Here is a 25,214-nt window from a genome sequence, read left to right on the forward strand (position 1 = left end):
CTGAGGCTAGCCTGGGCTACAAGAATGGAAGACAACAGACACAAAAGGGCATACATAGCATGTGACCCTGTGAATAAGAAAGCTCCAGAATAGATGGAAAGTCCCAGTGACAAGGGGCCAATGCCTAAGGCTGGAGGCACCTCCTTTCGGGGTGGTAAACATTCTCTTAAATTGGCTGTGTGCATGCATGTGTGCGTGTACATGTATGTTTGTGTATGTATGTAAGGTCAGAGGACAACTCTGGAGTCAGTTCTCTTGTGTTCATCTTTACATGGGTTCCGGGAGTTGAATGGATCATCAGGCTTGCATGGCGGACACCTTTACCCACTGAGCCATCTCACAGATACAATTTTAAAAATAATACATATAGAGGCTGGAGAGATGGCTCAGAGGTTAAGAGCACGGACTGCTCTTCCGGAGGTCCTGAGTTCAGTGCCCAGCAACCACATGGTGGCTCACAACCATCTGTAATGAGATCTGGTGCCCTCTTCTGGCCTGCAGGCATGGAGGCTGAACACTGTGTACATAATAAATAAATAAATCTTAAAAATAATACATATATGTATATTTGTACACACAACATATTGAGACAAAGTCTTCTTATGTGGCCTGAGCTGGCCTGAAATTCACTATGTAGCTCAAGTTAGTCTCAGATCCATGACCCTCCTGCCTCAGCCTCACAAGTGCTGGAATTACAGACATTCACTACACACCCAACTAAGCAATAACAGGTTTGTTTCAGTGGTTAGGATGTTGGGGCTGTGCCTGCTAGCACCACACCACCAAGCTATATTCTCAGCTACATCCTCAACCCTAAAAAAAAATAAGTTTGGGAGAGTCTCTCTAAACTTACAGCCCCATGGAAAATAACTTTAAGTGATTTTTTTTTCTTTTTCTTAAGTGCTAGACGCCCACAAAAGTATCAGGCCCAGATGGTTCCACTAGTGAGTGCCTTAAAAGTTTTAACAAAGACAGGACTGTGCTGCTGTGAAAGTCTTCCAGAGGGAGAGAAAGAGAGAAATGCATCCAGGGTGTTTTTGCTAAGCCAGCACAGTGCTGTCACCAGAAAAACAAAAATAGCTCCGCACACACCCCACACTGCCACTGCCGAGCCAGCTCACCGCGAGCATCCGTGCAAAAAAGAAAAAGAGAAGAAAAAAAACCCCAAACCCCAGACCCCACCACGATGCTCAAACCGAAATAAATTCCAGCAGATTAACGACATCGGTACATAAAAATAAAACCACAGAAACATTAGAAGAAAACATGGGTGAAATTCTTGTCTATAATCCTGGAATGCAGCAGCAGGACATGAAACCCAAAGCCCAAAGTAAAAGCAGAAGCCTGACAGGACGAGCCTTCGAATTTTCTGTCTGGAAGAGCTGTAACTATGTGGGGGTGACGGAGGGACCCCTTAAGCCCCGTACTGCTGCAACCAGCCTGGTCTGCCTAGCGAGAACATATAACTACCGGCCAGCTCTCTGGCTGAACCTCTCAAGTGCTAGAACCATAGGTCTGATCACCAACAACAGCTCAAAAAACCCTTAAAAAAAAACTATTCACGGGGCCGGCACGGTGTCAGCGGTAAGAGCTCGGACTGCTTTTGCAGAGGACCGGGGTTTGGTTCCCTGCACCGCATGGCAGCTCACACTGATCTGATTCCAGGGAAACCAAAGCCCTCTTCTGGTTCCCACAAGTGCCAGGCACGCCCGTGATGCACAGACATGTATGTGGGCAAAAAAGTCATATGTACAAAATAATTTTTTTAATTAAAAATTAAAAAATTATTATTTTTTAATCAGCAAGAAAAGAATTAACAATCCAGCTCATATAAAAGATGCAGGTGACATATGCCTTTTAGTCCTGCAGAGGCAGAAGTGGAGGCAGGTGGATCTTTATGAGTTTGAGCCCAGCCTAGTCTACATAACAAGAACATATAACTAAGACTGACGTAGTTTTGGGGTGAAGTGTCCCCCAGAGATACATGTGTTAAATGTCTGCTCTCCATTGGGATATCATTAGGGAGAGCTGAGCCCCATTACTGAGTGGAAGAGACTCTGATCCCTGATGGGTCTGCTCACAACCTGCGTAACTCCAGCTCCAAGGAGCCCTGCACAAACACACCCCCCCACACACACACACACGTGCCCATTAGCAAAAGTAAAATTTAGCTGTGTGTGGTGGCATATGCCTTTAATTCTATCTCTTGGGAGGCAGAGGCAGGGGGATCTCTGTGAGTTCAAGGCCAGTCTGAGTTCCAGGACAGCCAGACCTATACAGAGAAACCCTGTCTCGAAATAAAATAAAAATTTAAAAACTGGGTGAGTGTGCTCACCTCCAGAGACTGCTGGTCTCCACCAGCAGGAGGATCGGGCCAGCGCCACCCTCCGCTATATAATGAGTGCAGAACAGCCTATGACTCTGGGGTTAGATTCACGTGCCTGGCACGCATGAGGCCTGGGTTCAAGTCCCACCACTGCAAAGACTATGCTAAATCTTCGAAGCCAAACACAAAAGGCTCGTGCTGTTCTAAAAAGAAACAGAAGTGATCTCCGTTTCCTCTGTATTCTCAAGATGACTGTAAAGTAAGAGATTTTCTTCCTTTTATTTTTTTTCTTGGCCATGTTAGGGATCCAACCCAAGGCCTCAAATGCTAACCCAGTGCTCTATCACTGAGCCAACACCCCAGTCCACTATACAGACTTTTTGACAAAATCTACACATGTGCACACAGTTCCAAATGTGGACAGCATACCCAGATGTCAGCTTGGCGCACCCTCCTGAGGATAGCGGGGGAGGGAGGTGGCTTCCTTTCCAGGCTTTTGGGGATCTTTAGGATTTATGATCAAGCAGTGAGTAGAAAGGCCTTTTGGAATACTTGACAGAAAAGGGGAAGGGAGAAGACAGGAGCCAGGGAGCAAGACAGCGCCCGTACACACCCACCAGTAGGTGGGAGCAAGGCACATCGATTAGACCTCTGGACCAGGAGACCAAAATTCTGTTTCCTTGGGTCTGCGTGCAAGGCACAGCTTCTTTAAATAATGGCTGGGCTCAGTTTTCATATCTGTACTTAGCATAAGCCTCCTGGGTGCTGGCCCCCAGTTCCACTCTCTGTAATAATGAGGGGTCACACCCACTCTGACCACAAGAAAAAAAAAGGGCCAGAGGGGTTAGTCATCAGGCACAGGGCAAAGCAGGAACAGGATCCCAGGCCCAGAGAACAAGCAGTGTCTGCCAGAGGGCCTGACGCTGATTCTGCTTCCATCAGAGCCACTGTGAGCTATCTGAAGGGAGACGGAAGACATTCTCTACCAAGAGCCAGTGGGTAGAACTCAGCATGGGCTAGGTATGGTGCCATGGTTGTAGGCCTGTTTCCCTCTCTGGGAGACAGAGAGACAGTAGGCACCCACCTGCCCCCCCCCCACACACACAAGGACTTGCCCAGTAAGTTGTCAGTCTAGGGAAAGTGAAGTAGTCAGACACAAAGGGCATAGGCTCCTATCACCCCAACACCTCCCAAGCTCACTGGTTAGTAGTTTGGGATTTTTTGTTTGTTTTTTAGGATTTTCACATTTTTAATTCTCCATTATGTGTTTTGTCTGGGTGGAAGCTGGAGACAATGGAATCCCCATGCTGCTGGCGTTACATGTGGCTGAAAGTCACCTGATGTGGGTGCTGGGAACTAAACGCAGGTCCTCTACAAAAGCAGGAAGTGCTCTTAACTGCTGAGCCACCTCTCCAGTCGAGATAGATAGATAGATAGAGAGAGAGAGAGAGAGAGAGAGAGAGAAAGAGAGAGACAGAGACAGAGACAGAGACAGAGAGACAGAGAGAGAGACAGAGAGAGAGAGAGAGAGAGAGACAGAGAGACAGAGAGAAAGAGAATGTTTGTGAAGTCCAGAAGAGGGCATCAGATCCATCAGAGCTGGGGTTACAGGTGGCTGTGAGCCACCTATGGGAGCTGGGAACTGGAAATAGGCCCTCCCTCTACAAAAAAACAACAAACACTTCCCCCCACTTTCTTCTAACTTATTTGTTCATTTATTTATTCATTTTTTTGAGACAGGGTCTTACTATGTAGCCCTGGCTTTCCTGGAACTCGCTCGGTAGACCAGGCTGGCCTTGAACTCAAAGACACCCACCTGCCTCTGCCTCTCAGGTGCTGGGATTAAAGGCGTGCGCCATCACGGCTCCGTGCAACAAGTGCTGTTCACCACCGAGTCATCTCTCCAAGGCTTCCCTTCCACTGGTTTTATTGTTGAGATGGTTCGTATGCCTCAGGCTGAGCAGCACTCTTGATCTCGCTTCTACCCCCCAAACAGTCCTAGCCTCGTTTTTATCCTCTCCTATGCCCAGTGTTTGCAGAGAACTGGAAGGAAGCCAGGTCTCGGGTCCCAACGTCCATGGTCTGTTGACCACGGAAGGGTAAATGAGTCTCCGTAATGGGAGGTGGGAGTGGGGTGGGGGCAGCACTGACCCGGTCCACTGCAAGCCCTAGAGGAAGTGGTGTGGAACCCTTAGTATAGCTTCCTTTGCAACCCCCAGACTTTGAGGCTCTAGGGACAGGGCCAGCATATGCCATGTGACATTCTCCTTGGCCACCAGAGTCTGGTCAGGGGCTGGCCACACCCAGGGTGTTTGCTAAGAACATCAGTGTACTCCTCCATGGCTGAAGGTGCCCTCCCTCGAGACACACGGACACGCTTGGCAGTCCCACCGCTGTTCAGACCCTGGATCCTAGCGGCCATCCAGGGACTGGAGGCTGAGGATGTAGGCATGGTTTCTCCTTGGGCAACTGCTCCGTGTAGGTGTGCGGGGGGAGGGGATTATATAGTGCCATGTGCTGGAGCCAAGCTCAATCAATCCCCAGGAACCCTGGGTGGTCAGAGCCTCAGCCACAGAATTGGAGGGGTGGAGCAGGACCCGGCCCCCAGGCAGGCACACTGCAGCTGTCTCTCTATTTAAGGTATTGCACAGCTGCTGGGCTGTGATCCGTGGAGAGGCCTGCCTCTCCCTCATCACTGCACCCTTGGCTCTGCAGACAGCTGGGCGGCAGACAGCTGGGTAGGCAGCCAAGGAGGGACTGGGCCTGGACCCTGGAGCCAGGGTCTGTCTGCCTCTACCTTGAAGGAAACCCAACCAGCCTGACCACTCTTTCCCTAGTCCTCCGATTTCCTAACTCGGCCTAGGTGGAAACAGTCTGGAACAGCTCAGACTGAGTACGTCCATTCTTAGGAGGGAAAGACATCCAGTCCCAGGACAGGACAGGACCACTGCAGCAGGGAGCAGAGGGTCACGCAGGTGGGACGGTGGCCCAGTGGGAACAACCTTCCTGCAGATGTGGCTGGATCTCTTCAGAAGAAACACAGGCTCCTGTGAGCAACTTCTCTGCTGACCTCATGAAGCGCAAGCAGGCTTTCACCCTAAGCCTTGAGCTGCAGATGAACAAACACATCCTGAGGAAAAGCCACAATCCATGGCCAGCCAGGGGGTCCCCATAGCCTGTAGGGTGCCCTGAAAATAAAAGGTTGGGGTGCCTCCTCACCAGTTCTCATGGTGGTTGCCCACTCCCCAGCTGGATACCCTGACTTGTGGATGCATCCAGTCCCCAGGCTGGACTTGGTATACTCTTCCCCATCCTTGGTCGGACTTTCCTGTCCTTGAGTTCCTTATTCTGTGACCCACTGGGTGGCCTCGGAGAACCTGTGCGATGATTAACCCCCTCCAAGACACAAAGGACTTGGAGCCCCATTGTCTGCACAGGGCCTCTCCCCTCTCCGACCCCAGGACTGATGTAGACGCAACACCCAGGGACACATGGGAGGAAGTCAGCCACTCCTCCCAGGCAAAGAACCAGAGACCACCCTGAGCTTCAGAAACTGAGGCAAGCTGGGAAGTGGAGGTGATGGTTGGGAACCAGTGGGCTCATGGGTGCAGCCAGGACACACCCAGGAACTCAGCAGGGCCTCATGAACACCAGAGAAGGCAAGGTACCAGACCACGAGAGAGTGGCGAGCAAGTGCTACGCCTGCCTTATAAGGCAGCCTGGGGAGCCGCCAGTGTGGCTGTGTGCCAGAGGGACGCTGTAGCGGCTGAGCCAGCACCCTGCCCTGACAGCAAAACCCACCACCACCCAGGGATCTATGACACCAGGAACCCACCGTATATAGGGGGAGCTTAGAGCCCTCCAAGCCCCGGAATAAGAGAACGAGGCCTGGGAGCCTCTGCTGACCCTTCCCTTTGCTATCTAGGTCCCCATACTCCTTCCAGGACTCTGCCAGGGAACACCCTCCCCAGTGTACCCTGAGGAGAGCTCCACAGCACTGCAGGGACAGGCAGGAAACAAGGACCCCTGGGAAGAGGTTGCAAGAAGCACCCTCTTGGTCCCTTGGGGGTCCTGTGGGATCCCTGCGTGGGCCTGCAGCAGTCACCAAAATGCTGTCACCACCTGCCAGTTGTCACCATTATTTTATTGGGCATCTGCGATGCCCAGGTCACGTACTAGTCTCCCTATGACACTCTATAAAACAGACAGAAGCCCGAGTGCTGCCCCTAGGACACCAGTCTCCAGTCAGAATCCTGAAGACCGTTCATGAAGGATGTTCATGATAATGAAAGCTTACAGCTAAATTTTAGCTTTTTCCTAATGTTCACATTTTCTGCATTTTGAAGAACACTAAACTACTTATTGTCCTATGGAAATCTGTTTCTGCATGGAAAAAGAAGCTAGCAGAGGAAAGATGGTTCATACACAAATAATTTACATCCTAGGCAAACACAAAGACACCTCAGAGTCATAGGAAGGAGACTGCTTCCAGCTACAGGGAAGGATGGGTAGGGGTTTGAGGAGTGTGTAGGAGTTCGAAAAAAACAAAAACAAAGGTCAGGAGGTCAGAGTTGAGGGCTTGCAAGGAAGGTGTGGGAGACCCAGAGAACTGAGCAGGTACAGCTGAAGAGCAGGAAGGACCCTGCTATAGGGTGTCAGGCCAGGGGTACCAAGAGACCCCATGTGATGTGGGACTCCCCTTTGTATGCTGTGAGAACAACAGGTTAATTAATAAAGAAAACTGGCTTGGCCTGATAGGGCAAAAGAATAGAACTAGGCGGAGGGGGGGAACTAAACTGAATGCTGGGAGAAATAAGGGCGGAGTCAGAAAGAAGCCATGTAGCCCGGCTGGAGCTAGGCAGAACTTTACCTGGTAAGCCACTGTCATGTGGCAATACACAGATTAATAGAAATGCATTAAATTAAGATGTAAGAGTTAGCCAATAAGAAGCTAGAGCTAATGGGCTAAGCAATGTTTTAAATAATACAGTTTCTGTGTGATTATTTCAGGGCTGAGCAGCGGGGAACCAACAAGCGGCCTCCTCCTCCAACACCCATGGATGGGTGACCAGAGGAATATGGAGAATGAGATGTAGCCTCAGACAAGTTGGGGGTCAGAGGAGATGAGGCAGTGCCCCCCCTCCGGGCATGCCATAAGATTTCAAATAGGCTCCCTGGAGAGGGCTGGCTCTGCCTGCTTTGTCCCTCCCGGCCTTGCCCTTTGCGGAGAGGAACAGCACCATCTTGGGGATCCAGACGACTAGACTACTACGGAAGGCCTCTGGGGGCAGGGGGCTCCCCAGACATTGGTAAACGCTGCTGCGTGAGCCCAAGGACCGGTTTATTCCCAACACCCACAGCCTCAGCACCCACACCCAGTGCTTACAACCTTCACATTGGAAAGGTAGAGGCAGGAGGATGCCAGGAGGTTGCCAGTCAGCCAGCCTAACAGACAAGCCCCAGATCCCAGTGAGAGACCCTGTCCCCAAAAAAGGTGGAGGCTGGAGAGAGAGGTGGCACAGAAGTTAAGAGCACTTGCTTGGCCCCAGCACTCACATGGTGGCTCACAACCATCCCCAACTCTAATTCCGAAGGGTCTGATGCCCTCTTCTGACCTCTGCAGGTATCAGGCATGTACACTGGACACAGACATACATGAAGGCAAAGCAATCGTGCACGCAAAATAAAATAAATAGATCTAAAAAAACAAAAGGTGGATACCTCCTGAGGAATGACATCTGGCCTCCACCCTCACACACAAATGCACATGCTCACATACGTGTGTGTACACACAATACACACACATGCATACATACTCATACACACATGCATGCATGCACATACACACTCACACATGCATACACTCACATGCACGCACACATGCACACACGCATGCACGCATGCACACACACATGCATTCACATACACATGCACATACACACACATCACACACACACACACACACACACCTTCCTCCTGAAATCCCGCCCTCCCCAACGGTTCCCACGGAGCCCTTTTCACTGCCCACCCACCACCTGCCCACAAGCTACTGAGGGCAGAGGTTATTGACTCCTCCCTCTGGCTCAGGGCCTGTTACAGGCCTGAATGCGGTGTGTGAGCTGCAACTCACCAGAGGACAATCAGCATCCTTAAACAGACCTTCCGCACCCCACCCCAGAACCAGGACCACCTCCCATGCATCCAGCACCAGCTGTGATCAACAGCTGGGCGACTTGGTGCAGCTGTCTCTCTCTCCCACCACATCCTGTCTGAGTCAGCAGTGTGAACACCTCATCTCAGGAGAGAGATGTATCTGGTGTCTTTGGAAGTCTCGAACCAATCAGGGACGGTGAGGAAAGACAGGACACCGGCCTCTCTACTCAACAACTGTTTCCCTGACCTGAGCCTGGACGATGAGCCTGGGCAGCTCTCAGCAGGGTCAGGTTTAAGACTTAGGGAGAAAGGCACAGCCACACCCAGGCCTGGAAGAGCCCTTCAAAGGTCCATGAGACCCTGAGTATTTACTGTGATCCGACACCTGGCACTCAAAGATGGCCAAGACCCAGGACCCCAGACCCAGAGGCTCCCAGGAGGAATCTCCACACCCTCACCTCACCCCAGCCTGGTCCCAAGTCCAGCTAGAGAAGCAAAGAGCGGGGGCTTTAAAAAGCTATGTGCACCGTCATGCTGCAGGAATTGTTTACAGACAGACAAACAGATTCTACCCGAGCCTGGACACAAGGATCAGCGGTAGAGCACTCACCGGGCATGCACAAGTCCCGGGGTTCAAATCCCACTACAGGAGAAAAAGGTGTTCTGACGACACATGTAACACTCGTCAGTTTTCAGTGGAACCGAGCGCTGGCATAGGCTATAACATGGAGGAGTGCTGAGGCCACTGTGCCAGACAGGACGAGTAGGGACGTCCAACCTCAGTCAGAACGAAGCATGGGGCTGTCAGGACCCGAGGCAGTCGGTTCACGGGGGCAGAGTTTCTGTCTGGAATGTGGGAAAGTTCTGGAAAACCATGGAGGTGGTACTGGTGGTACAACCCGAAGGTACTTAACAGCACTGAACCGCACATTCTCACTCTCACATGGTACAACAGCCAACAACAACACAGCAACACAACAGTTGTGTGTGTTTCACTACACACAGTACAACAGCCAACATCTGCTGTGTGTGTCTCACTGCACACAGCACATCAGCCAACGTCTGCTGCGTGTGTCTCACTACAGGCACTAAAGCAGAGAGAGCAGAGATGGGTGCTCTCTGCTTCCTGGCTGCGGCTGTGCAGCTTTTGGCATGCTTTCCCTGTCATGATGACAACATCCTCTGGAACCATGAGCCTTCTAAAGCGTTTGTCGGGTGTTTTTGCCGCAATAAGAAGAGCCACTCGTGTAGGGAGGCAGGAGGACAGGAGGCCTCCAGTGCAAACCTCAGGACCCACATTCCTCCTCCTCCGTCCTCAGCTCTGGGCCCCCACCAGGCATTCAGGCAGCAGTTCCTTGTGGGCAGAGATCTGCCTCCCAGAAGCCCGCCAGCAAACTAGCCATCACCAACACACAGCTTGTCCCATCCCACGGGAGAGCACAGTGGCTCCAGCACCAGCTACTACCCTCCCACCCCCCAGGCCTCCCAGGATCACATGACAGAGATCTGGCATGGCCCAACTGTTGGCCACCAGGAGCTTGGTGCCTCAGAGGTGCTTCCCAGTCGCAGATGCCTGCTGTGACCCCTGAGCCATCGGACACGACTTTACACATCCAAGCGCATTCATGCATGCACGCACACATTCACGCACACACGACCCCCCCACACACACACACACACTGGATCTCTTTCAGTAATCTCACAGAAAGATCCCATCCCAAGTACGCAGCCTGAAGACCCAGCCCCGGGTTACTCACCCTCCTGGTTCCGGTATGGGACCTCAGCCACAGGGGGCCTAGGCTCCAACCTGCTCTGCAGCTGAGACATCGGGGCCTCGGAGTTCTCCAGGGTCTGGGGCGGGAGTGGGCAGTTGGGTGCCTCGGCTGGCTTGGGCACCTGGATCTCTACCCTCTTGGGGGCTGCTTCAGTGACAGGCATGGCAGGGACCTCGGGGACCTTGGAGACAGGGGTCTCCACCCTGCGGTGCACTGACTCCTGGGGCTTGACAATGGTGATCTCCGTCCTCCGTGGGATGGGCTCTGGTGTCTTGTGGCCCAGGACTTCGGCCCTCTTAAGCCCGAAGCGCGAGGGCCCAGCAGAGCCAGTGCTCTCCACCTGCTTGGAGGAGATGTCGATGGATAGCTCAGTGCGGCGAGACATAGGCTCAGGGGCCTTGGGCCCTGCAAGCTCCACCCTCCGTAGGGATGGCTTCGGGGAGCGCTGGCTCAGGGAGTCTACGAGGCGAGCAGCGGGATCTGAGTTCTTCACGCCCAGGTCCTGGAATTTCTGGCTGGAGCTGGCCACCGTGGTTCGAAGCAGAGGGGTCTGGACCCTCCGGGGTGGCGTGGAGTTGGGTGGCTCAATCTCCTCGACTTCGAACGATCTCTTTAAGGCTGAAAGAGAGAGAGGAAGAGTGGATGCGGTGTGCACACTTGTAGAGGGGCCCTGGCAGTGCATGGTGCATTCTGTGTTTCAATAAAAAAAAGGGCAAAGGTGCCAGGCCAGGGGAGGCAGGGAATCCCAGCTACTTGGGAGGCTGAGGAAAGATCTCAAGTCCAAGGCCTGTCTGTGCTACAGACCAAGATCAAAGTCAACATAGGTAGCTTTGTGAGAGAGAACCTGTCCCCAAAAGAGCAAGGGGCAGATACAGCTCCATGGAGGAGTACTTCCCCACCACGTACAAAGCCCTGGGATCAATATCCAACAGAGCCAAAAGGGAAACATGAAAGGACAGAAAGAAATACACTAGCTAGGATGCCACAGGGCTCAGAAAGCCACCTCCCTTTTCTGCCTACCCATAAGAGAAACAGACAAGTCCATTGGAGGACCTTCCACAGAGTGCCAACTATCGGGAGGCTGGACTGAGAGGAAGACAGCGTCACCGCCCGCCGTCCACTCTGCTGTGGCCACAGCCCAGACCGCACAGCCTCCCTCTCTAGAGACAGCCATAGGATGCTCCGACTTAGGACTCTGGAGTTTCCTCCCTTCTTCCTCTCCTCCCCTGAACACACACATATCCCATCAGTCAACAGAGCACCACCAGCCATGAGCAGTGACACCCCGCGACACCCCACGACAATACCCCAACAGCTGTGCTATAAAGAATACTATTACTTGGTTGCCAAGACGGTGGTGGCACATGTCCTTAACCCCAGCACTGGGGAGGCAGAGACAGGCGGATCTCTGAGTCCGAGGCCAGCCTGGTTTACAGAGTGTGTTCCAGGACAGCCAGGGCTACACAGAGAAAACCTGTCTTGAAAAATCCAAAAATGCAAAAAAGAAAACAAAAGCAAAAGCAAAGAATATTATTCCTGGGGCTGAAGAGAGCTCAGAAGTGCAGGGCAGGTACTGCTCTGGCAGAGGTTCGATTCCAGCACTCACATTAGGTAGCTCACAACCACCCATGGCTCCAATTTCAGGGCATCCAGTGTCCTGCATGCAGTGCACACATGTTTGCACAGGCACACTCACATACACATACAGTAAATATTTAGGAAAAAAGAAGGAGTATTCCCTGCCTGGCCAGTGTGATTGGCGTGTAAAGGTTCTCATGACCAAGACTGACGGCCTGAGTGCCTCCCCAATATCCACACGCTAGAAAGAAGTGACCCCCACAAGCTGTCCTCTGACCCACATGTACACATAACTAACTAAATAAATGCCATTTTAAAAAGAATACTATTTCCCTGGCAGAGAACACCCTGTGATGTGCCCAACAGGATGGAACCACAGCACCTGTCCCTTAAATACCATGGCTGTGAGTAACCCCTCTACACCTGCTCCCTATACTCGGTGCACACTCAACGATGCACACTCAACAACCTCCTCGCTCCTGGCCCTGTCCATCCAGGACTCCTGGCCACGCAGGGTGCTGACCACCTGGTTCCCTCGCTGAGGCCCAGTGTTTCCACTCTGCCGTGTTGACACCGCCACCGGAGTCTGCTCCCGGGGTAGCGGCGGTGTGGCGGCTAGGAAGCCTCCATTCTCTTGTGTACACAGCCACCAGCGAAATGAGAACCAGCTGTTTAGGTTAGCCAGGCACAGAGCGGGAAGGGCCCACGTGGCAGAACACTCAACAGCTCTGGCTCCAGGCAAAGCAGAGTCTTCTTCACCAAGCCCAGAACTCAGGTTTCATGGGACCCCATGGTGCCCTCTTCCTGCCCACGGCAAAAAGGACCAAGAGCTAGCCCAGCCCCTAACCACAGCCCCAGGGTCTCTCCCATCCCTGTCCCCACCCCTGTTCCCATCCCCACTCCCAGGACTACAGTACCAGACTTCCTTTAGAAGATTACAGGAACAGAGATACTCACTGAAGAACTGGTCAATAAAATGCTACCAGAATCCACATTTTAAAAAGACAGGTATCGGGACACACCCTTGGAATTCCAACGCTGGGAAGTGGAGCTCAGTGGGCCCCAGAATTTAGTCTCTGACTTCCAGGTCAGCTAGACCCTGACTCAAAACCGACTCAGAGGTCGACTCTGGATGAGCGTGTTACACGGACACAGATACACACACATATGTGTGTGCAAGCATATTATATGCACATTACACACACACACACGCACCCATGCAGGCATGTGTGCATACACACACACACACACAGGGGCACACACGCGGGCACACGCGCACGCGTGCGCGCACACACACACACGCACTCACACACTCATACTGCTGGTATCAGAATTTCTTCCCTGGGAAACATGAACAATGTCTCACAAGGTCCTAACAACAAATTAAAATAGGATTCCCCAGCTGCCCCTGGGGAACTGGTGAGGTAAGGGGTTACCTGCAAAAGTATGGGTGACCCCAAAACAGCCACACGAGAAAGTCTTTACCCAGAATGAATGATGGCATCCTCACAGCCACATAAACGGAGCCCCCTCAGCTAACTTTCTCCAGCCTATATAAGCCCTTCTGGACACCCCCAAGAGCAACTAAGGCAGAATTGCTTACAAGTAGCTAGAGGAGAGGCTAAAATCTCAGGTGAGGAGCCAAGATCCTCCCCACCTCCCTCCTTCTCTAGGGGATGTCAGTGGTACACTCCTGATGGGCCTTGCAAGCCAGCACTGCTGTGGTCAAGGCAGCACTGTGCCGTGTGATGCCACATTGCAGGGGCGAGGGTCAGAGAAAGCCCAAGCTCCTGGTACCTGGCTCCCCAGACTGGAGCACTCCTGTGGGGTCCCCTTTATAGCGCTGGTTGCCCTTTGCTTCTGAGGGACAAAGAAGGGAACAAGGCCCTGTGTTTTCAACCATCCCAGATGCCCAGGAAGCAGGAAGAGGCAGTTACCATCTGATGGATACCAGTTGGCTGATACCAGCTGATTGATTGGTTGAGGGGCGGGGTGTGGACTCAAGGGTACCTGTCTCTGGTGAACCTGCAATCTGAGCTTCTCACCTTCCAACAGTCTAGAACACTGAAGTTTGATGATTTCTTCTGCTATTAACTGATATATTTTGTTTTTTTTTCCAGACAGTCTTGTGTAAGATGACCTCAGACTCAGTCTGTAGTTGGGCTGACCTTCCTTGAACTCCTGATATCCTGTCTCCACCTCCCAAATGCTCAGATTACATGGGTGCATCACCATGCCCAGGAAATAAATTTGGAAGCCCTTAGAATTCTTTCTTCTTGTTTTTTCTAAAAGTAACTTCGTGTATGCCAGATGAATGTGCTCTACCACCGAGCCACATCTCCAATCATAAAGTGCAACAACCCCCACCCCCACCCCTCACTGCCCCCCTCCCCTACATCCTCAGCAATGGGCTGGAGCCTTGGACTCCACGTGTGTACTCCGCCAGTGGTCTATATTTTCATGAGGATTTTGAAGGTTGGCACAAAGCAAAATGCAGCAGAGTTGACCGAAACGGCATCCATGGGCCCCAGTCAGCCATGATCTCAAGGCTTCTAGGCCCTTGTCCATCTATACAATGTGCACACAGACAGGAGGTGCCTGCCTTGTAAGACCATCCCCAGATAAGCACCTGCCAGAAGAAGAAGAAGAGGAGGAGAAGGAGGAGGAGGAGGAGAAGGAGGAGGAGGAGGAGGAGGAGGAGGAGGAGGAGGAGGAAGAGGAAGAAGAAGAAGAAGAAGAAGAAGAAGAAGAAGAAGAAGAAGAAGAAGAAGAAGAAGAAGAAGAAGAAGAATCAGGTCCCCAAGCCAGCTCTTTCCAGGCTTCCTGGCTCCCATGCTGTCCACAGCACGTCTTCCCCGCACCACTGGAATCGGCGAGTACACTCAGAACCAGATATGGCCTACTTACGGCAACACAATAACCTCACCAACTTATAACAGTGTGGCCATGGGCTTCTAACTGCGGGCACGGAGCCCAGAGAATGAGCCTTGGGAGCAGGGAGGCAGTGCCTTCACCCCATCCAGCCCAACAAGCCCCAACTTCTTCAAAGGTTGCATAGAGGCTTAAAAAGCAGCACCCCAAAGACTCCATTGAGTGATACCCCACAGAGCCTGTGGAAGGGACCTTGTGGGAAAAGGGTCTTACGGACATTTGGGGGGGGGAGTTGGAGAGATGGCTCAGTGGTTAAGAGTATTGACTCAGGTTCAATTCTCAGCACCTACATGGCAGCTCAAAACTGTCTGTAACTCCAAGATATGACACCATCACGCAGACATACATGCAGGCAAAACACCAATGCACATAAAATAAAAATAAATTATATATTAAAAAAGAAGAACATTTTGAATTTGGCAAGTAGAGTCCTAAAAGGAAGTGTAGAGGATCATCTGAGAGCTGGAGAAGCCAGAGGGCAGTCAGAGATCTGAGGGACACAGGCCCCAGCCAAGGAAGGCCAAGGGCCACAGCTGCGAGGAGAGGCAGAAGGTACCTCCCGGGAGGGCCTGGATAGAGTACAGCCTTACTGACACTTTGGATGTAAACACCAGAACTAAGAGAGAATGACCATGCCGCCTTGGTGCCGGCACTGCATTACAGCAGCAGGGATGTGGGAACTGCATTACAGCAGGCAGGACACGGATACTGCATTACAGCAGGCAGGACACGGGTACTGCATTACAGCAGGCAGGACACGGGTACTACATTACAGCAGGCGGGACATGGGTACTACATCACAGCAGCCGGGATGCAGACAGCCATAGGAAAGATGAGCTGGGAGTGGTGTAAGGCCATCAGGCCCTTCCTCTCTCTTCTGGAGAGCCTCTGTGAAGCCCCCCAAAATGGCACAGTGCCTCACACTGCAGCTCAACCATGGAGCATCTATCCGTGGCCATGGGCCCCTCTGTGGATCTGAGACCCTGACATGACTACATATCAGATCCCAAGGACTGGCTTGGTAGCAGGGTGACCTTGAACAGACCCGACAAGCTAGTGTATCCAAGGAGCTGGTCGGGGAGCACCACAAACTGTGTGCTCCTGCACACAGACACATGTAGGGCCTAGCCATATGGGAAAGATCTCCACACTGCCCTTACAGCAGGAAGAGGCCCTCCTAGCCCTTCCTTACCCAAGGAGGGCTGACTCACCCCCCTCCCCCACAAGCCAGGCTCAGGTCTCACCTACTTCTCTGAGCCTCCTCAGCCTCCACCCTCCTGACTCGAACCAAAGCCTGTTGAGGTCTCCGGGGCTTCTGGCCCACTCCTGGTGTTGTATCCCATGGAAATAATCCAAAGATTTATGTACAAAGACATCTACATCAGCACGAACATGGCACACGCTGGAAACAATTCCGACTTACACGCCAAAATCCCACAGAGTCATCAAAATCACATCACAGAAGATGAGAAACGCTGAGGATATTAAGTAAAAATAGCAGGCTATAAGCTGCATACACAGACCCTAGCTCCCGGCCCAGGCACATATGCAGTTTGCACGCACATGTGTGGTTTGCATGCACACAGGCGCTAGCACCCACTCAGGAATGACGGCCTCTAGATGGAATGGCGGTGAGTGTTCTTCAGGTCCTCCTGTCTAGGCATAACACTCCAGTGGTAAACGTGGGTCACTAAGACTTCTGGGACCCAAGGCTCAGGTTCGGGATGAAGCTTCCCAGCCAGCTCCAGCTGGGGAGGTGGTAAAGAACTTGCTTTGTAAGCAACAGGCCCACAGTCAGATCCCGGAAACCATGTGAAAGCCAGGTGTGGTGATCTGCATCCGTAACCCTGGTAGTGAGGATGGGGCCATTGGTCAGCCAGTCCAGCTGAAATGGCAAACTCCGGGTTCAGTGAGAGACAACTGAGAGGAACGCAGGCCTCCACAGGTATTCACAGGGGTGACGGCATCTGCCACCCCCTCACCCCCTCACCCCCACAATATTCAAGGTCCAAAACAAAAGACATTTTCTAAAGACACACCTTGCTAGGAAAAACTCTGGCACTTCCGGACAACTTTGCACACGGGCCCCCCAAAGGCCCCAAGCGGACACTCACCTCCCAGCTCTTTCCAAAAGCAGGGGCTGAGCACAAGCCCCTCCCCTTGCTTGTCCTTCAAGCACCTTGTCTCAGCTGCTAGGCACAAAAAGAGGCCAGCAGTCTCCTTCCAGCTGTAAAACCCTTCTTCCCCAGAACCCTTGGGGGGCCTAAGCTGGAGCAGCCTGGGTCTGGGCCTGCTTAAGGAGGAATGTGGCAAGCACAAGGGACCATTGTTAAGGCCCCTGCTCTGACCGCAGGCTGCGGGAACCTCTCAACCTCTGCCGGCTCCTGAAACCGGATCGAACACTTCCTGGGGCACGGACTGCATTGGGCCTGCTCTGAGAGGGGAGGCCAGGGAAATCAGCAAAGCCCGGCTCTAGCATGAGACCACTGTCTCACAAGGAAACAGTGCCATGTGCAGCCCCTATGGGAGGGAACAGCATGGGAGCACAGCTCAGGCTCTAAGATTCTCTCTCAAGTCAAACAAAGCCTTTTCTCAGGAGCTGCAACAAACAGGAGCCACTCGGAAGGCAGAGTCAGCACCACAGAGTAAAGCGGTCCACCCACAGGTAACAATGCGCCTGAATGAGGAGTTTGTGGACGCACCTGTATCCAGAGGTGGGCTTTGGACCAGCAGGCTCCTCCGGTGCAACTGCCCTGTCCTCTTCTCAGACTCCTTTGAGAACCGGGCCTCAGGCCCAGATCCTCACTCTGAGAAAGTGTGGGGCGGGGCGGGGCGGCAGGCAAGGCCTTGGCTTTGGCAGAGCTGGGGCTGGGAGGCCTTACCCTCCTACTCCTCCTGAACTGGAAGCAGCACAGAGCAAGGCCCCCAGGCCTCCCTTGCTGACCTTGTGGTCTGTCAGCCTCCTTCAAAGCTGATAACTGAAGACTCAGAGCAGTATTGGAGACACAATGAACGTCTGTGCCCTAGAACGCAGGGCCTCACCAAGCTGTGAGAGTAACCTGGGTAATCGGATAACAGTGGCCATGACAGTGACCAGAGGTAGCAACACAGGTACAGACAGCTTCAACACTGTTGTTGGGAGTGGCTCCGCAGGTGGCCTCCTCTCCTGGCTGAGACTGCACTTGCTGCTCAGGCACACCGCAGGCCTTCACCTCACCTCAGGTAGCCTGCCTCTGCTCTGCCTCTGCCTCGGCCCTGAAGGAGACCATGCCCTATTCCCTGAACTGGAGTATCAGCACCCCAGCAGCATGGTTCTGGGGCCAGTTTACAGTCCACAGGGCTCCCCAGGACAGGCTAGACTATTTCGTTTCTTGGTCTTGTCCTCTCTATCCTATCCCAACATGGGGACCCTCGTGACCACCTCCCCCTTGGGTCCCTGTCTCAGAAGCTACTTTTGGAGGCCTGGGCTGCTGGTGGTGTGGATAAAGTCAGGCTGGGTAAGTGGGGGCAGGTGGGGGTAGGGGACAGGCTTAGGACAAGGAGAATACAGATGAGTGACGGGGGAGGGATGTCCCTTCAGGAAGCAGAACCAGCCCCAAAGGAAGAACTTAAAAATAGCCCGGGTGAGCAGAGCCTGTACCGGAAGTCTGTAAACAGCTATTGTTCCCAGCCCCGAATCCCTACCAACAACCACATGGTTATTTAACAAGGCTAGGCCAAGTCCAGATAAAGACAGAGGAAGCTCTTCCTCCTGAGAGCAGAGCCCCAGTCAGACACCTCAAAGTCCAGGGTCCCGGAAGGAAAGGGAGAAAGCATGGGCTGACACCAGGGGAGTCTCCCCTCCCATTCACGATGCACCTTCCTCAAGGCCGGGTCCTGCTGTGTCCAGCAGACAGACCCTGGAGAAGCCACCTCTGCCCAGGGCTCCAGCATGGCAGCCAAGGGCTCTGACTACTCTGGCTTATCTGTACATGTGGCCCACAGATGGAGCTTGCTGACGCTCATGACACTGAGGTCATAGCCCGGAGGGTCCTGTTCCACGATCCCCGCTGCCTGCCTTTGGAAACCAGGAATAAACTTACAAAGCTCTAAACGGAATCTCTGGGTGAGGAAAAGGCTGGACGCTTCCACCCACCTACCCCTAGGAAGACGACAGTCAGTATCCCTGAGAAATGATTCTGCTAAGTGGTTTTGGGCTCCAAGGACAAAGCCTTTCCACTGAAGCTAAGGGCCAATTCTGTGGCTCTCCCTCCTCTCCCTACTCTCCCTCCGCCTCTTCTCTCCCTCTCCTCCTCCACCTCTTCTGAGACAAGAGGCTCACACTGCATATAGCCCATGTTGACTTCAAAGTCTCAGCCTCGAGTGTAGCACCGAGCCCAGCAGCATATACTGCTTTCCGGTGACTTAAGAAATAGACTTCTTTCTCTGCGAAGGTTACTCTGGGCACTCAAAGTCCCCCTCACTATCATGCCAAAGGCAGGCTGGGCACACTCTGAGATGATCACGTGAACAAGTAGGTCAGAGACATCACATCTCTGCAGCTGAGATAAGGCCAAGAGAAACAAAGAAGAAACACATAGAGGAGAAGCTGGGCACAGTGGGGGTGGGGTCCCCTCCTCAGTCCAGTCCACAAGGCACAGTGACCCACATTGCTCCTCCCAGAAGCCAAGTGTGGAAATCCTTGGCTCCTTAAATGAGGACACAACACAGGCAGTCCATGGGCAGCTGTAGGTGGTGGAGACCTAGCTCTCGGGATTCCTGCCTCTGGCTTTTCTTTGGCAGGTTAGACAAGTGCTCTACTCCTGGGTCCTTCCTAGGCATCCTGCCCCCAACTTCACTCTGTTAATTTCTCCTTGGAAAAACCCGTCAAGCAAAGCTGTAGGATGAAGTGGTTCCCGGTCCAACCAGCAACAGGCTCATGCACCTGGAATCCTGGAATCACAATGGCCTCCTCTAGATCCACTACCTTCTTTTTAAATATATACATATACATATACATATACATATACATATACATATATATATATATATATATACACACACACACACACACACACACACACACACACACAATATTCTGCCTGCATGTATCCCTGTGGGCCAGAAGAGGGCACTAGATCTTATTACAGATGGTTATGAGCCACCATGTGGTTGCTGGGAATTGAACTCAGGACCTTTGGAAGAGCAGGCAGTGCTCTTAACCTCTGAGCCATCTCTCCAGCCCCTCCACCTACCTTCTTTAAGGTGGGCCAGGGGCACTGAGATAGACAGGGCTCACCCACCCAAATGACGCATTTATGTACTATCTTCTACAACCTACAACTATGTCCTGTTTGGGAAGAATTACTCTAATTATGATTCAAGTCAGGGTCTGAAGGGCTGCCCTGGATTAGAGTGGACCCTGAACCAGTGACAAGCGTCATCATAGAAGATGGGAGAAAATAAAGCTGAAAACCACACACATACACAGACAGCCACGTGAGGGCGGAGACCAGGATGCCAGGGATGTGTCTGCCAGCCAAAGACCACTAGCAGCTTCCGAAGCTGGAAGAGGCACCGGGCAGACCATCCATCCCTCCCTCTGGGCCTGGAGAACATACTAACGCCACAGACACCTCGAGGTGAGACTGCTGGCCTACACGGCTCTGAGAGAACACAGTGTGACAAAGGTAAGCCCCCCGGAATCTGTGATGCTTTGATACAGCAGCCCCAGAAACGAAGGTGTCCCTGAGAACTCGGAAAAAGGAAAAGGAGGCTTGTGTGCAGCCCCGCGGTGGAACCTGTGTGAGACCCTGCACGGTAAAATTCGAAGAGAAAGAGAAGGGAAGGGGTTAGGAAAAGGAGAAGGAAAGAGCTGAAGAGGGAGAAAGGGTCTTGAGCCTGCTCAGCCACCGACTGGCTTTGTCTATTCTGAAGCCACCTCTCCGTCCTGCCTTGTAAGTCCAGAGAAGGAACACTATGCCCTGGGTGGGCCTCCTGCTTCTCTCAGCCCACCATGCCCCCTGCCCAGCTTCACATTAATGAGCACCATTAACAATGACCCCCTTTACTGCCGGGATCATCAGTGGAGGTTGGGGGTCCCCTCCTTATCAATCCGTCCGCATGTGTAGTCTGGAATCCCCAGCTCGCACACTGTGGACAGACTTATGGCTCCCCATTAGAACCCAGAGTTCCTAGTGGGGCAGTGAATTACAGGGTCACTCTACCTGCAGAAGATGTCACCCCCTGCCACACAAACACAGAAAGACTTCAGGTGGCCATATTCAGAGTCAGGAAGCCTTCTCATAATTCCACAAAGCCATCAGACAGGCAGCAAGAAACCTCTGCCCAGAGCTCAAGGGGGACCTGAGCAGACGCCCTTCCCCTGGGAGCTTCCAACTTTCTTCTTCCAAAGTTGGTCCAGCCCCTCAAGGAGGTTGCTTTAGTGTAGGCTTTAGACTCCTGCCTCCAACCTCCCAACTTGGCCCCTCCTGCCTAGAGCCCCAGGGTCATTCCAGGCTCACCATAAACATGGCTACAGGATGCAGACTCCCTTTCTTCTTTGCTAAATTACAGCTATGGGACTCGAACACACCTGGAATCACCAGCTGCTGAAAGAAAAATGAGCCAAAACTAAGAAGATGTGGGAAAGAGATGAGGAAGAACTTCCTGGTTCAGGATGAGGCGGCGGGGGAGAGGAAGCCACTCTCCCAAAAGCTGTGCAGCGGTAGACATGGCACTGAGTGTTTTGGTTTTGTTTTTTGTTTATCAGAAAGAGCCTTATATTGCCAGGCTGGTCTCGAACTCACGATGCAGGCATTTGAACCCCTTGCTCCTGCCTCTATCTCCCAAGTGCTGAGATTTTGGGCATGTGCCTCTGTGCACATCCAGAAGTGGACACATAATAGACACAGAAGTGGACAGGTCCCTGGAGGAGAGTCTGGACGTTCCCTGCTTTGAGGGGAGAGTAGGGAATCATGTGACCTCTGAGCCCCCTCAGATCAAAGGTTCCCAACTAAATGGCAGCTGGTGAAGGCAGGAGGGCGGTCACGGGAGACCTCCGACTTTAACAAGAGCATAGCCTGAAGCTGTTAGGGTATAGGTTAGAAGCCCCAGGGGAGGAGGCAAACCCTCCAAGCTTTAATGGGCCCACATCCTTCATGCACTTAGACCCTGTGGTCCTGTCTGGGGACAGAAAGCTGAGACTCCAACTCCAGGCCAGAGCACAGTGCAGCCCACTCACCTCATCTGCTCCCCACCATCCAACACCATCAGAAGGTCCCAGATTCCAAACTGCTCTCCCATACTCTGAGGCTCTTCACAAAGTCTCATTTCCCATGATCCTCCGGGGGGCACTCCAAGAACCCTCCATGAAATGAAGACCAGTCAGCCTGCCTGATATAGGCCTGGCTGGATCCCACCTGGGCCTTTCCCATGCTTACCTGGGGGACCAGGAGGACCCAGAAATCCTGAGGGAGACTAGTCTGTTTCCACTCTGAAGCATAGAAAATAATTGCTAGGCAGGAACCAGTTCTCAGGGTCCACTTTTCTGGTACAGCCATTCCTTCTCTGTCTTGCCACTAGGCCCAGTCACTGGACACATGGGTAGAGAGACCAGTCCTGACCTGCCTGAGTAGAGCAATTCCCTCCCTCCTTGCCTTACCCACCACGGGAAAATCTCAAAAGCACTTTAAAAATGGAAAGCAAAAGGCAGAAGCAACACTTACCACCAGGGGCCACTTAGTCCAGGTGGGACCCTCCCTCCATCAATCATACCAGCCCTCGTGTTCAGAGTGCCAGATGGGGCTCTCAGCTCTGTGGCCTGAGGCCCAGGCAGATATGAGCTGCGGCCTAATTACAGGGCACAGTGACCCCAGGGGGCAGAGTTCAGGCTCCGGTCAGAGCAGCACCCAGGAGCCAGGGGAGGGGTCAGAGGCCAGCTCTTGACAATCACACCCAATGTTCACCCAGCTGCCTGGAGGTGGGGACAGCCACAGGGACCACACAGCCCTGCCTGTTCCTGCTCAGCCTTGCTTGCTTGGCTGGGTTCCACTGAACATGAGGATGGGGCAGGTTTATTCTCTGTTAGGCCTCAAAGACATAGAGCAAAGGAGGATCATGGAAAACTGAGAGTGCCAATGGGTTTGCTGTGTAGGAGAGGCTCCAGCTGGACACTGAGAAGATTCTAGAAGGAGTTGGCATGAAGGAGTCAGGGGTGGAAACTAGGCGGGGCTGGGGAAATGGGGGACCCTCCTAAAGAAACTCCCTGGGGTTCCTCTCTGTCATCAAAACACTGGAGACCCCATGAAATCCTCTTGAACCAAACCTTGTGAGAGTTGGCCATAGTCCAGGGTCCCCATACTAACCAGCTCTCAGGGGCTGGGGCTCACAGAGGAGGACCTAGGACCAGAGGGACCTACCGAGGCGCAGTCCTGAGAGAGGGGCCAGTGGGTCTGGGGAGGAAAAGGGCCGGTGGGTTTGTCTGGAGAGTACGCTTTCACACAACAGGTGCAGGAAGGAGGCAGCTAAAGTCTGTGACAAAAATGTCCCTCTCCACCACAGCTCACCCACCACCCTGTCTACCTACGCGGAACTTGGACCACAGCGGTGTGCTGCAGCGACAGAGGTATAGGGGACAGAGCCTTGATTCCCTTTGTCCCTCCCAAGTGCAGCCTCTCAAACAGCCACGAGGCAGGAATGCTCCGTCATACTTATCAGACAGACCAGGAGGCCCGCAGTCACCCCAGGAATCCATCTAGGGACATCAGGCCTGTTTTCTGGGTGCCCAATTGCTCAGCTTGGGCCTTGAACTCCACTCCCTGTATAATCAGCTGTTACAGATTCAATATATCCCCAAAGGAGAGGTCAGAGCAACACTGGGTATCCATGAAGGCCTTTGCAAATGTCCTTAGGGAGCTCAAGGTGACATCATCCTGGGTTTAGAGTGGGAAGAAAGAAAACAAGAAGCCAGGGGCTAGTGAGATGGGTCAGTGTGTAAAGGTGCTTGCTGTCAAACGTGACGACCTGAGTTTGATCCCCTGGACCTACATGGTAGAGACAGAGAGAGAACCAACTTCCACAGGTTTCCTTCTGATCTCCATACGCAAGCCATGGCACACACGTGTGTGCACATGAATGTATGTACACAAAGGAAGAGAAGGAAAGGAGGGAGGGAGGGAAAGTCTTTTCTAAAAATTAAAGACAAACAAATCAGAGGCACAAACTAAGATCCCATAAGGCTGAAGCAAAGGCAGAGGGACATGCCTGCACACCAAGGGTGACCCAGTCATCTGGAAGTCACCATGACCTGGAAAGGGCAGACGCCTGGCACAAGCTACCCCTCCGAGCGTCAGAAGAACCCTGCCCCACAGATCCCTAGGGCTGAATTTCTGGCCTCCAGTGCTGTTTCCGGCCCTTCAGACCCGAGCAGTTGCATTCTCAGCTGCTGAGCTTCCCCTGGGCCTCCTGGGACCGATCACGATCATGCTGTCCCCACTGCTGTCCCTGATCATTCTGTATCTCACACATCTGTCCTAGTCAGCTGTTCGCTCTCAAAACCCACTCAGTCCCAGCTCCACGGCTCCCAGCACTCTCTTCTCCTGCCACTGTTCGGGGAGCTTCTGAGCGTCCCTCAGTGGAGACAAGACCTCTCCTCTCCCTCACAGGAGCGCCCCTCTTCCGTGCAGGCAGCAAAGTCCTTCCCTCACCTGCCTGCTCCTCTCAGGTGGACAGACCACCTCTCCAGGCCACATTCACAGAAGCAGATGACCCCTGGACTGTTTACACCAGTACCAGAAACCCTGGAAGGACCTGTTTACAGTAAATGGAAATCCGAGGTGCCAGAGAGCAATCTGGCTGATCCCAGGACCTCCAATCCACAGCCCAGAGCCCAGCAATGCAGCCCCTGACCTCTGACCTGTCTTCAGGCACCTGGCAGCTGGGGACCAGGGGATGTCAGGCAGGAAGAAGCCTCCTCCTGTCCTCCCAAGTCACTGCCTGTGAGTCTGCCTCAGCAGGGACCAGGCCCACCAGACTGAAGCCCCACTGAGGGAAGTGTTGGGGAAGTGTCAATACAGGAAGGAAGAGCCTGTCGTGATCACAGGGCTGCTGGGACCATTCTTTTTCTCAGCTAAAACAAAACGGAATTTTTAGCCAAGTCATCCTTTGTCCTGAGGAGCTCTGTGGACTGCCCAGAGCTGGGGGGTGATCTATTGTACGGGAAATAAAAAAATGAACAAGATCATCTACATCCCACCGTGGTCCAGGTGCAGGGCCCCTCTAGCCTGGTTCCTGAAAAGGAAGTTCCCTTCCATCCCAGACACAACAGAACACAAACGGATCCAGCCCTAGCAACTTCTCTCTCCTGAACCAACCTGGTCCAGCCACTCCAGCCACTGGACACAAGCCTGGCAGGGATGGACACAGAGGGGCAGCCTTACACACACCCTCCCAGGTCAAGATGGAAGACTTCA

The 25,214-nt window shown here is 52.9% G+C and overlaps 1 protein-coding gene across 1 annotated transcript in view; it reads right to left on the minus strand.

Annotated features, from left to right (window-relative positions):
• Positions 1-25,214, minus strand: part of Septin9 (septin 9) — a 162,177-nt gene that overhangs the window by 59,822 nt on the left and 77,141 nt on the right. Inside the window, 1 exon segment of the mRNA XM_038326391.2 lies at positions 10,237-10,872. Coding sequence (XP_038182319.1) covers positions 10,237-10,872 — 636 coding nt within the window.

Source organism: Arvicola amphibius, chromosome 4, assembly GCF_903992535.2.
Source record: "Arvicola amphibius chromosome 4, mArvAmp1.2, whole genome shotgun sequence".
NCBI classification, from domain to species: domain Eukaryota; kingdom Metazoa; phylum Chordata; class Mammalia; order Rodentia; family Cricetidae; genus Arvicola; species Arvicola amphibius.